General features: G+C 41.4%; 1 protein-coding gene across 4 annotated transcripts in view; it reads right to left on the bottom strand.

The window, feature by feature from the left end:
* Window positions 1-8803: 8803 nt before the first annotated feature.
* The window catches only part of septin9a (septin 9a), a 274894-nt gene continuing 269860 nt past the window's right edge, over window positions 8804-13837 (bottom strand). For all 4 annotated transcript variants that reach the window (XM_078401016.1, XM_078401018.1, XM_078401017.1 and 1 more), the window contains 2 exons: window positions 11545-11596; window positions 8804-9938 (listed from right to left, as the gene is read on the bottom strand). In XM_078401016.1, the coding sequence (XP_078257142.1) occupies window positions 9809-9938; window positions 11545-11596 (182 nt within the window). In that variant the 3' untranslated portion in view covers window positions 8804-9808. The remainder of the gene's footprint in view (window positions 9939-11544; window positions 11597-13837) is intronic.

Below are 13837 nucleotides of genomic sequence, written 5' to 3'. Positions count from 1 at the left end.
CACATTGGAGGCCTTCAGATTATCTTTCTTTCTTTCTTTCTTTTGTGTCCATCGTCCATGTTTCAAATGTTGACATCACTGTCATCGTTCGTCCTGAAAAGGGCGCAAGCTTCCGGTGACAATCAGTGGGAGCCATCACTTGTTGCAATAGATGATGGTGGCAGCAGAATTAGCTCAGGACACTTCCAGTTTCCAGCCCCGCGACATGGATGCTTCTGCATTGGGGCCAGATTATCTTTAATCAGACTTTACTAGACTTTATTGGTTACTGTAGAATCAAAAAAGAATTCGGTTTTGCAGAAGTTACATTATTACTGATATTTAAACCAAACATTTGTTATTTCATCTCAGTCAAATGAGGTGTGGTCCCGCATTACAATGCAGTGATGTGTCTGTTATCCTCAATTTACAATTAAGCCGTGGAACTAATTTGATCTGATACTGCAGGGAAATGTCCTCTGCACTGTCTTTCCCCGGCATTGAATGTTGTGCTCGTGATCAGGTGTTGGTTGTATGAAGACTCCATTCACTTTAGTTTAGTTTAGTTTAGAGGTACAGTGTGGAAACAGGCTCACCGAGTCCGTGCTGACCATCGTTCACCCCGTACACACGAGGGACAATTTACAGAAGCCTATTAACCTACAAACCTGTACGGCTTTGGAATGTGGGAGGAAACCGGAGCACCCGGAGAAAACCCGCATGGCCACAGGGAGAACGTACAAACTCTGTACAGACAGCACCCGTAGTCAGGATGGACTGTAGTCAGGATGCTGCCCCACTGTGACACCCTGGCGGAGGCAGATACGATGGTGTCATTCATGTGGTGTTTGTGGACAACAAACAGTGCTTTTGCTGGGGACAAAATGGTGCCATTGTACACGTTTAATAAATATACCATAGACAACATTAAGATGGATAAATACCCAAGGAAGATATGAATGCTTTGGAGAGGTTTCAGAAGAGGTTTAACAGGATGCTGCCTGGATGAGATATTAGGCTGTAAGAGCAGGTGGGACATACGTGGATTTTTTTCTCTGGAGTACTGGAGACTGAGGAGAGACCTGATAGAAATGTATTAAAATGATGAGAAGCTTAGATAGGATAGGCTGTCAGAACCTTTTCCCCAGGGTGGAAATAACATGGACTAGCTGCCATGGATTTAAGGTGAGAGGGACAAAGTTTGAAGATGTGCGGACAGGTTTTTTAACTTAGGGTGGTTGATGCCTGGAATGCGTTGCCAGGTGTGGTGGTGGAGGCAGATATAATAGTGCCATTTAAGAGGCTTTTGGATAGGCACATGGATATGCAGGGAATGGAGAGATATGTATAATGTGCAGGCAGAGGAGTTTAGTTTAGGTTGGCATCATGTTTGGCACTGACATTGTGGGCTGAAGGGCCTGTTCCTGTGCCGTACTGCTCCATATACTGTGTTCCACAAAACAAAATAATAACATTTGATTTTTTAATGATGCCGGTACGTACCATCATCTAAAAGTACTAGTGGGCAGCACAGCTGGTAAAACTGCCGCCTCACAGCGCCAGAGACCCGTGTTCGATCAAGACCTCGGGTACTATCTGTGTGGAGTTTGCACGTTCTCCCTGTGACCACGTTGGTTTCCTCTGGGTGCTCCAGTTTCCTCCTGCATCCTAAAGACGTGAGGGTTTGTAGATTAATTGGACATTGTAAAAAAAAAAAATCCTCTAATGTGTAGGAAGTGGATTAGAAAATGGGATAACATAGAACTAGTGCGAAAGGTGATCGATGGTCAGCGTGGACCGCTGGACTGAAGGACCTGTTTCCATGCTGTATCGCTAAACTAAACTAAACTCAACTTTCAGTGATTTTGACACCAATGATAATAACGAATCATTCTGTCAGAAGTAAAAGACCGAATAATCGGCTGTGAAGAAAAGCTACACTGATTTCATAGCTTTTAACGTACATGTTGACTAACATAAAAATTTTGCAGATTTATGATATTTAAACCTGATATAAAAGAAACATTAATTTACTTAATCCCACAAATTCCTTGCAGCAATTATGAAGCTGTGATCACAGTGAGAAAATAATTTGACTATTATTAAAAGCTGTAAGAAACAGAGAGTTTCTGGCTATTAATTAGGCTCATGATGTTTTGTTTTGCTTCTTGTAGTTCAACAGCAATTTTGCATCACCGAGCTGAACATTTTATAAGGCAGTGTATTGCAGGCAGGAAGGTTGGGGCTAAGGTCACAGCAATCATTATAGAGTCATAAAGTTGTTCGGCACGGAACCAGGCCTCCTGGCCCATCTTGTCCATGCCGACCAAGTTATCATACTGAGGAAAACGTCTTCAAACTAGACAGATTTTGAGGAGATTTTGTTGAGGCGCAGTAAAATAGAGACAGAGGGAAATGCAGATGCTGGTTTACAAAAAAAAAAGCGCAAAGCACCGGAGTAACTCAGCGGGTCAGGCAGCATCTCTGGAGAACATGGATAGTTGACACAGAACGTCACCTATACAAGTAGTATAAGAAAATAACCAGATGCTGTTACACATCAAAGGTATTTATTCACAAAATGCTGGAGTAACTCAGCAGTTCAGGCAGCATCTCGGGAGAGAAGGAATGGGTGACGTTTCGGGCCCGAAACGTCACCCATTCCTTCTCTCCCGAGATGCTGCCTGACCTGCTGAATTACTCCAGCATTTTGTGAATAAACGTCACCTATACAATGTCTCCACTGAATTACGGTGCTATTGACGATACTCTAGTTTCAAACAGCTTTTCTTCATCCAGCCAAGGGACTGTGGAACGTCAGATTTTATTGTAATAGAAATATTTATAAGCAGGGAGATGTTAGTGCACATATATAGCATTGTATTTGTCACTGCTTGAGGAGACTTATAACACATTCCATTTGCGATGACTCCCAGGGAACTCCAGTGGTGCCAATGTACAGCAATCGTATATTTGGACCGTATCTTTGCAGTAGACAGGCACAAGGCAAGGCTAAGAAAACAAAAAAATGGCTCAGTTGCCTTGTTTTAAAATTGGACTTTCCACTAAACACTGAATGTAGCTGCATGCTTATCATAATGGTGATCTTGTCAGCAACTGAAAGAATCACCAGAGACACAAGTTTTCTTGTAGGAAGGAACTGCAGATGCTGGTTTAAACCGAAGATAGACACAAAATGCTGGAGTAACTCAGCGGGACAGGCAGCATCTCTGGAGAGAAGGAATGGGTGACATTTCGGGTCGAGACCCTTCTTCAGACAGACGTTTTCTTGCTCTTACATATTTGGCAAACAAGACGTGTAAAATTACACCACTTAGGAAAGAATGGTAGTCACTTGGATTAGTTATTAATCATTTTAGGTCAGGCCCGGAAAGTTAAATTGTTAACACATCGCCCTATTGAAGCCTCATAAATTCTTCTCCACCTCTATCCATATGATGACAAATTTGTTCTGTTCAGCTCGAACTCTTAAAATAGCACAAGCTAATTTCATCAAGATTTTTTACTCGTTCACTATTTTAGCCTGACCTAGTGTGTTGTGTGATTTTTTACATTTCAAACTTGCTTCGTTACTTGGAAATGTAAGTGTGTTCACAATGGATAAATGTCCAGGTTTAGGTTTAGGTTTATTATTGTCACATGTACTGAAGTACAGTGAAAAGCTTTGTTTTGCATGCTATCCAATCAAACTAGATTACACTAGGCAAATACAATCAATTCAAACTCAAGTACAATACTGGAGATAATGAAACGGTGATGTTTCGGGTCGAGACCCTTATTCAGACTAAATCTGCCTTGACTTGAGTCTGAAGAAGGGTCACGACCTGAAACATCGCCATTTTCTCCAGAGATGCTGCCTGACCCGCTGAGTTACTACAGCATTTTGTGTCTATCTTTGGTATAAACCAGCATCTGCATTTTCTTTTTTATTAAATTCAAGTACAATACTGCAGATAGTGTGAAGGGAAAGATACAGAGTGTAGAATCTAGTCTGTGCACCTTAATTATTTGGGACCCAGTCTGAAGAAGGGTCTCGACCCGAAACGTCACCCATTCCTTCTCTCCACAGATGCTGCCTGACCCGCTGAGTTACTCCAGCATTTTGCGTCTACCTTAATTATTTGGGACCTTAGTAAAGGGCACTTGGTCAGATAGATAACCTGTTGATGAATTTAGTCAAACGATTTTCATTTCAGCATGGGGTGTTTTCTGAAAAACCATTGTTTGGGGCAACATGTGAAGCAATAAACAATCCCTTTGATCTCTCTATTCTTTGCATTTTAATTAAGGAATTACAGATTCTTTGATGTGTTGAAATGATTTAAACTTTGGAAATAAAACGTTCAAGGAAATCTTCCACCGTCAACAATAATCGCATTAGCTCAAGATAATCATATTTGGTTCTCCAGAAAAATTATGGATTAATGTCATTGTTTTAAAAATATTAAGTAGGAATGAATTTCAACGGGAAAACAAATGCATCTTGAAACGGTGTGAATAGAATTCAAGAGATTCAAAAGAAGCAGCTTTAAATACATTTCCTGTTAAGGCATAAAATATGGTGCAAATGTAGCCTGTCCCTTTACCTCTCCCCTCGACTCCATCTAAGGACCCAAACAGTCTTTCCAGGTGAGGCAGAGGTTCACCTGCACCTCCTCCAACCTCATCTATTGTATCTGCTGTTCCAGATGTCAACTTCTCTACATCGGCGAGACCAAACGCAGGCTTGGCGATCGATTCGCTCAACACCTTTGTTCAGTATTGAATCCTTGTGACAGAGAGCATTTGTACTATATTGGATACCAAAATTCAACATCCAAATTCCACAATTTTGTATCAAAATTTCCCTTGCCAAAATGTTTCCTTCCCAAAATGAACAATGTACATGGATGGGCTGCTATAATTTTACAGGCTAGATCTTATAATATGGTCATCACAAAATTGACTCAATTCTCTGACCATGCCTATTGCTATGTTGGGAGATGCCATCTAGAAATTAGTATATCAATTTTTGGATTAAAAACTGTGCACTAATGAAAATGTTGGAACGAGTATTGTGATCAATATTGGACCTATAATAATTTGATCTTTGATCCTTTAGACTTTATACTTTAGAGATACAGAGCGGAAACAGGCCCCCGGGCCCACCCCGTTTGTGCCGACCAGCAATCACCCTGTGCACCAGGACTATTCTACACACATTAGGGACAAGTTCCCTTTAAAAAAAAATTAAAGCCAAATTGGTTAAATCTGCACGTCTTTGGAGTGTGAGAGGAAATCGGTCTACCCAGAAAAAATCCATGCAGTCATAGGGAGAACGTACAAACTTCGTACAGGCAGCATCCATAGTCAGGATCAAACCCAGGTCTCTGGCCCTGTAAGACAACAACTCACCCGCTGTGTCACTTTACCACCCAAATCTACCCTATATCCCCATCAGATCCTTTATAACTGTTCCCATATATTCTTTCCTGGTTCAATTAGTGGAGAGACTAATGTTAATGTAATTAGTTTTACTTGCATGAATACCACAACATAACTGCCCTATAACAAATGATTTATAAGTCCATAAACTCCACTTCATAATTCTAGCTTGAGCAGTAAGAAAATTCCAAAGATGTGGCCAGGTTTCTGTGTGCCCTATATATGCCCTTGATAAAAACATAAATGTCAACACATGCGTTACAGGCCAAGATGGTTAGGAAAACAATTATCTGGAAATGATTCATTCTTTTGACTTTCCAAAAACAATGGTCTTTTTCCAAAGCTGTTTTTCCACTCAAAGAGAAAATCAGTAATGTTCCATTCAACAGGATAAAGGAATATTACAATATGACGTTTAGTGTAGAATTAGTTTAGAGACACAGCACACAAACAGGCCCTTCGGCCCACACCAAACATCAATCACCCATTCACACTAGTTCGATGTTATCCCCATTTGCACATCCACTCTCTGCACACTAGGGGCAATTTACAGAGGCCAATTAACCTAAGGTACTGGGTCTGTACTTGCTAGAGTACAGATTAGACGGATGAGGGGAGACCTCATTGAAACTTACCGAATAGTGAAAGGCCTGGATAGAATGAATGTGGAGAGGATATTTCCACTAGTGGGAGAGTCTAGGACCAGAGGCCATAGCCTCAGAATAAAAGGACGTTCCTTTAACAAGGAGATGAGGCGGAACGTCTTTAGTCAGAGGGTGGTGAATCTGTGGAATTCATTGCCAGACGGCTGCGGTGGCCAGTCAATGGTTATTTTTAAGGCGGAGATTGACAGATTCTTGATTAGTACGGGTGTCAGGGGTTGTGGGGAGAAGGCAGGGGAATGGGGTTGAGAAGGATAGACCAGCGATGTTTGAATGGAGGAATAGACTTGATGGGCCAAATGGCCTAATTCTGCTCCTACAACTTATGAACTATGAACTTATGAACTAAAAAGCCACACATCTTTGGGATGCGGGAGGAAACCGGAGCACCTGGAGGACATCCACGTGGTCACAAGGAAATGCAAAGCTGGAGGGAGTGATATGGGTGGAAGTGAATGGGGGAAGACACATCTTCCTTTCCCAATATTCCAAATGGATCATTCCTTCTGCAATTCCTTGGTTCACTTTTCCATTTCCACAATCCCAAAGCTTCTTACTGCGATAACCAGTGGGGCCTGCATTTTGAGGACTGTCGAGCTGTTCTCCATGTTCACGAGATTTCCATGCGATCCCTGACGACCCAAAGTTGAGGAAAGCTATCTCTGTTGGTTTTGCTAACACCGCATCAATGCTGGACTTCTCAGAGCAGTGGAACTCTTCAATAATCTGTGCGGATTGGACCTGGGGTAGCACCACTTCTCCTTACCTTTCATTGGAACAGAATGGCTGCAAAGAACTGATTATTATTGATTTCTTTATTTTTGTAGTCGACTCATGAATATCATTGGAGAAAATGGATGTGACGTTTCGGGCCAGGACACTTCTTCAGACTGAAGTCAGTTCTTCAAATTCAGTCCGAAGAAGGGTCCCAACCTGAAACGTCACCTATCCTTCATCTGCAGTTCTTTTTTATTACATTTGAATTATTGATTTATTTCATAAATATTATTGTTTGTGCTTATTTTAAATGCAATATAAACCAGCGTTTGCAGTTTCTTGCTACACATAATACACCGATCGAATGATTGTTTGAAAGATACAGCATGGAAACAGGCCCTTTGGCCCAGAGTCCACGCCGACCATCGATCACTCGTTCACACTGGTTCTACGTAATCCCACTTTCGCATCCACTGCCTACACTCAGGGCAATTTACTGAGTCCAATTAACCAACAAACCCGCACTTACTTGGGATGTGGGAGGAAACCGGAGCACCCTCAGCAAACAAACGCAGTCACAGGGAGAACGTGCAAACTCCACACAGCCAGCACCCGAGGTCAGGATCCAACCTGACTTGCTCGCGCTGTGAGGCAGCGGCACTACCAGCTGCAGCACTGTCATACGATTGGTGGCAGGAACAACAAAATCAACAAAGTGCTGGAGTAACCCTGGAGATAACGGATAGGTGATGTTTAGGGTCAGGACCCTTCTTCAGACTGATTCTGTGCCCCGAACGGAAACGTCGCCCTTCCATGTCCACCAGAGATGCTGCATGACCCGCTGAGTTACTCCAGCACTTTGTGTCTTTTTTTTTGTAAACCAGCATCTGCATTTCCTTGTGTCTGCAAAATTCAGAACATTCCTTGTATTCTTACAGTAATCAGCTTTTCTATTCCTGATTCAGTGAAGAATAAGAATAAACAAATAAAATTGTCATTGGTAGATAGTGAAGCTTTCTTATCACTATAGCAACATCTATGATGCTGCCTGACCTGCTGAGTTACTCCAGCATTTTGTGAAATAAATACCTTCTATGATTCAATGGTTATCCACAAAAAGAGGGAGCATCTCGCGTACTTGTTCCATCTAACACTCATGGCTTCAGCCTCAGGTTAGCAATAAAATGTTCTCTGACACAATCTAGCATGACAAACCTATTCACACAGCCGCTATTCAGAACACTTTCTTTAGTGTAGGAAGGAACTGCAGACGCTGGTTTAAACCAAAGATAGACACAAAATGCTGGAGTAACTCAGCGGGACAGGCAGCATCCCTGGAAAGAAGGAATGGGGGACATTTCGGGTCGAGACCCTTCTTCAGACTGCTGTCAGTGGAGAGGGAGATACAAAGATAAGGAAGTGTACGGTGTGAAAACTGGACAAAGAGGATGAAGGTCAAGGAAAATGTAGGGTTACTTGAAGTTAGGGAAGTCAATGTTTATACCGCTGGGGTGTAAACTGCCCAAGCAAAATTTCTTTACCACTTTTGAAACAACTTTCTTTAGGGTGGCACAGTTTCACAGCTGGCAGAGTCACTGCCTCACGGCACCAGACACCCAGGTTCGATCCTGACCTCGGGTGATGTCTGTACATAGTTTTTTTTTTTCCCTGTGACCGTGTGGGTTTCCTCCCACATCCCAAAGACGTATAAGTTTGTAGGTTATTTGGCTTCTGTTAATTGCCCCTGGTGCTAATGGGAAAGTGGGATAACAGACAACTAGCGATGGTCGGCGTGGACTTGGTGGGCCAAAAGGCCTGTTTCCATGCCACGTCTCCAAAACTAAACAACCAGAGCAAATTAAATTCACTAACCAAAGAGCAAAATTAAAGCCATTACCCCACCACCTAAAATCCTTTCTTTAACATTGAAATTGAACAGTTAAAATCAGCAAAGTCAAAAAACAATAGGCTTTAAGAACATTAAATTTGCAATGTTTATTTTAGGAAATATATATCAAACACGCATTTTTATTTTATACAAAAAGTCTAATTTGACAATGTAACCCCCAAAAATGCACATCAAAGGTCAGACAATGAAAGACAAAAGATAAGCTTCAATTTTCAATATTATTAATTACATTTTCAAAGTACTGAGCATCTAATGTGACATTCCTTTTACACTTTTCTCAGATGGATAAAAATCTAAGAAGTGCCTTGTTTTAATGAAACAAAACTCTTTATATCTTTCAGTGAGTAGTACAATTTTTGGCAAAGAAGTATTCTTTCTACCCGTTGCTTAATATTGTTTACATCGCTAAAAAGCTTGTCTTTTTACAACAGGTTCCACTTTATTTCACAATTGTTCGAGTTTCCATTTTGTGCTAACTTTCAACACCAATGAAAGCAGTCAAGGAAGAAAGACAGTTTGAGGATTTTCTTGAATACAGGTCAGTTGGCTGTGTTTTGATATACTGAAACATGCTAGTAATATATTGAAAATAAATAGAGCAGTAATAATTAAGCCAATTACATTCTTATTTTTTTTTTGTTCTGTAAAACACTTAATTAGCTTTAGCACTGCAATAGTATTAAAAGCAATTTTTAATCCACAAAGCATTCTGTTCACAAATTGACACAACAAGCATTCTGCTCGCAGTTTCGCTTTTACGTTTTGTTTTCCCCCAGAACAATTTAGCTTCATTATTATAAAATAAAATCTCGGACACAAAAGTCACTTTTGCGGTTTCCTGCTAAATATTTCTTAATAACAACCCCTTTGGTCTCATTTTAAAGGACATTCACGAACGTCAACAATACAAAAATATAGCAAGAAAGCAATACTTAGTTTTGTGATGTGTTAACAGTTCTTTTTTTTTTTTGTGAACAGAAGTGCCCAGTGTGGAATAAATAATCTTAAGACAAGCAGTGCCAATACACTACCACATACTTTTTAATGTTAGCTGGTCAAATAGATTCAGCAGCCTGTAGGAAAAGCCAAACACGTTTTACATGTTGCTGTTCAAATCCTTCTCTGCCACTCCATTGGAACACCCATTCCCCTCACTCAGTCGCCGTACTCTGTATGCCTCATAGTGAATGGTGTTGGTGACATCCTTGAGATTCTGCATGTGAGTCCTGAGGGATATTAAGAAGAGAATTACAATCAGATTATGAAATGGGGCATTATGACCAGTGTAGATTATTGCGTAGGAAGTGTAGGAAGGAACTGCAGATGCTGGTTTACACCGAAGAAAGACACGAAATGCTGGAGTAACTCAGCGGGCTGACACAGCATCTCTTTAGAAAAGGAATAGGTGACTTTTCAGGTTGAGACTCTTCTTCAGACTGAGAGTCAGGGGAAAGGGGAACTAGAGACATGAAAAAAAGGTACTAACAAGTCTACAGACTGCCAGACGATGGCTTGGTGCTCATCTGGGGGGTCATGTTCCAGGGGTAAGTAGGAGGAGGTGTCCGAGAGCTGACGCCTGGCTCATCCCGTCAGAGGTCAGCTCGCCAAACTACCACGGAACCTCCCTCGTTTGATGATAATGTCGGGGGGTTGCTGCAGGGTGAGCGGAGGCCTGTACGCTCAGAGGGGGGTGAGGTTAGAGTAGGTAAGGGGAGTGGAAAAAGTAAGATGGTTGATGTCAATGTGGCGGACCCAGAAATCACGGGGGAAGGAAGGAACAAAGGTGTTGAGTACAGACCGTTCTCTATCGGAAAGTGTTATTGTAAGCTGTTTCAGTTAACATCATGATGATATTTTGCATTCTTTCAGAATTAAGGCAAGGCTAATTGTACAGAGTTATTTGTGCACAACTTCAATGGTTAACGATTGAAATGCCAAGTTGGGCCACTCTGCTATTATCTGTAAAAACAAGATACCAATGACAAGCTTGCTATTGTTTGTCATGTAGCTGTACTTCTACACCTCAAGGTGCCTAAGAGGGCACCCAAGCCAGGCAAATCTCTGCGTGCTGGTCCCGTAAGTGGATCTGCAATTACTCAGTACAATCGCTCCACTCTTTTCAACAGATATGTACACTGTGAACGGCTAGATTGTAATCGTGTATAGTCTTTACATTGATGGGTTAGCACGCAACAAAAAGCTTTTCATTGTACCTCAGTACATGTGACAATAAAGTAAACTAAACTAAGATGCAAACAAATATTTGGGACACATAATTCGGAGCATATTGCTTTTTAATGATGTGATAATTAGTGCCAAACAACCTCCCTGACGTATATATTTTTTTTACAGCAGTTCTTAAATGATTGGGAGAACTATTTTTACATTTTTTTATATCTTTTGAACTAGCATTAGAACTTTCTTAATACACATTTGCTTTTCATCCCTAATTATATATTTAATGCAATGACTTTAATTCATCTCCTCCATTATAATTCTTGTGCAATTCTTATATGTTACCGGTTAAAGAGGTATCCTGTTTCTTTTTCTATTCACCCTGGTCCAGATATTGTGCTTCTCACTACTCTGTGGCCAACTTTGCAGGAAGGTTTTTATTTTGAGCTGAAGAGGGGACGATTGCTCCAGACAGATAAACCTGGTTTCATCGCAAGTTAGAAATTACATTGAATGGAGTTCATTGACAATGCTGCACTGATATTTCTCTGGTGAAAAGAAAACTATCACTTTACATCCAATTACTTCATTGGAACTAGCATGCATTTTATTTCACAACTAGTTATTTTCCATGCAAAGAATCCATTTCCAACCAACCTTATCAGCAGATCACGCAAATAGGCAAATTCGCAGTGAGACGTACTTTCCACTGTAAGAAAAATGTACAATGAGATTTACTGTGAGGCATTTCATACAACATGACCTATTTCAGCATTAAAAGCATAGAACATAGAACAGTACAGTGATGGAAATGCAGGGAATGTGGAGCTAGGGATGACATGCAGGCAGAGGAGATTAGTTTAACTTGACATCATGTTCTGCATGGACACAGTGGGCAGAAGGACCTGTTGCTGTGCTGGACTGTACTGTTCTACGTTACATTTTTCTTTGTTAGCAGTTAGGATAGAAGGGATTGGAAAAATATCAGATATCAGATACCGGCCATTTGTATAACATTACCAGTATGAGATTTTTAGACTTTAGAGATACAGTGCAGAAACAGGCCCTTCGGCACACCGAGTCCGTGCCAACGAGAGATCACCTTGTACGCCAGCACAATCCTACACACTCGGAACTATTTTACAATTTTACCAAACCCAATTAACCTACAAACCTGTACGTCTTTGGAGTGTGGGAGGAAACCAGAGCACCCGGAGTAAACCCACGCAGTCACAGGGAGAACGTACAAACTCCGTACAGACAAAACCCACAGTCAGGATTGAACCCTGGTCTCTGATGCTGTGAGGCAGCAACTCTACCACTGCGCCGCCCCGATTAATTGATGGCTAAATTAATTAACTGCTCAAGTGCATCTACCGAACAAAGATTCATCAATCGTTGTCTGAACCTTAGGTTACACCTTCAATCATTTTCATAAAGCGAAGACAGATGAAGCATCAATGGGAGCAGAGTGAAGCTTTCCAAGTCAAATATTCCCAATTGAGGAACTCTAATATGGGCACACATAATCAGACAGGTACAGAAGAAAATGCAACATCATTACCATGGTGTATTCATGCACCATTCATCATGATTATCGATACGAGTTATTCAACGAACTGTTCACTGGACTAAAGGGCCTGTCCCACTTAGGCCATTTTTTTGGCGACTGTCAAAGTCGTAGCAGATCGCCAAAATTTTCTTTTCCCTACGACAATGACCACGACAATGCCGAGTCAGGTCGAGATTACACCGTCTTCGGAAACATCGTGAAATTCCCACCCTGTCAATGCTTCTCCGGCGTCCTAATTGTCGCTGAAATCACTGACAAGTCGGTAAGTACTTGAGAGTTTTGAACTATAACATCTTGTATGGGTTACTTAAAAACCAAGCTTCACTGTAACAAGGCATAAACTGGATTTACTTCCAGTTTACTAATAGGAGTATTAAAAAAAAATTTTTTTAAAGCGGTTAAGTGGATTTTTGTGAAAAGTGTGTGGACATTCTTTGAAAATGTACGGGAGATGCATATCTGGTTTCTGGGTTGCATATCTGGGTTGGGAGCCCACTTTAAATGTAATGGCTGATGGCCATAAACATCGTGAAAATTCCCACGCTTACCTGACCGTCAAACTGTCGCCTCCAATCTACCTGTCAAATGTCCTGACGGTAAATAAATTGGTTAAACACAAGCATTTTATGGTATTTGGAAATGACTTTACTAATTTTAATATTATGTGCTTCTAACTGCATCTAAGAGAACCTATCAAACCTGGGGACAGCATGCGACAGCGACCGCAATAAGCAACGATACCTGGCGACAAGCCAGCTGTCGCCGAGAAATTTCAAACCGGATGATTTCTCAGCGACGCGCCGAGATCCACTACGATTTTTGGAAGACTCCTCACGATCATGCCCGTGACACCCCGGCGAACTGTCGGCGACAGCCTAGTCGCCGGCAGTCCCTTTAAAATCACCTAAGTGGGACAGGCCCTTTAATGAAACTTTGCAATTTGAAAACTTCATGCTTTGATTTATTCAACCTCAGAATATCGCAATGCTGCTGTTGCAGCAGCAAGTATGGCAGTGAATCTCGTCGGCACAACAAACGCCCACAAATGCAATAAACTGAGACACAATTGCAACTCGGCGGGTTAAGCAGCATCTCTGGAGAGCATAGACAGTCGAGAACGGTCCCGACCCATCACCTATCCATGTTTTGACCCGCTAAGTTACTTCAACTCTTTTATTTGGTAAACCAGCATCTGCACTGGGTTGTGTCGACACTAAACTGAAAGACTATTTTAACAAGCTTTTTTTTTTGTTGCTGGATTGATTAATAATATAGTAAAAGGTCCGGATAGATTGGATGTGGATGGGATGTTTCCACTAGTGGGAGAGTCTTGGACCAGAGGACACATCCTGAGAATGAAAGGACAGTCCTTTAGAT

This window comes from Rhinoraja longicauda, chromosome 6 (genome assembly GCF_053455715.1).
Source record: "Rhinoraja longicauda isolate Sanriku21f chromosome 6, sRhiLon1.1, whole genome shotgun sequence".
Classification (NCBI taxonomy): domain Eukaryota; kingdom Metazoa; phylum Chordata; class Chondrichthyes; order Rajiformes; family Arhynchobatidae; genus Rhinoraja; species Rhinoraja longicauda.
The sequence above is the reverse complement of the archived record's forward strand: the minus strand, read 5'-3'. Positions and strand labels throughout refer to the sequence as shown.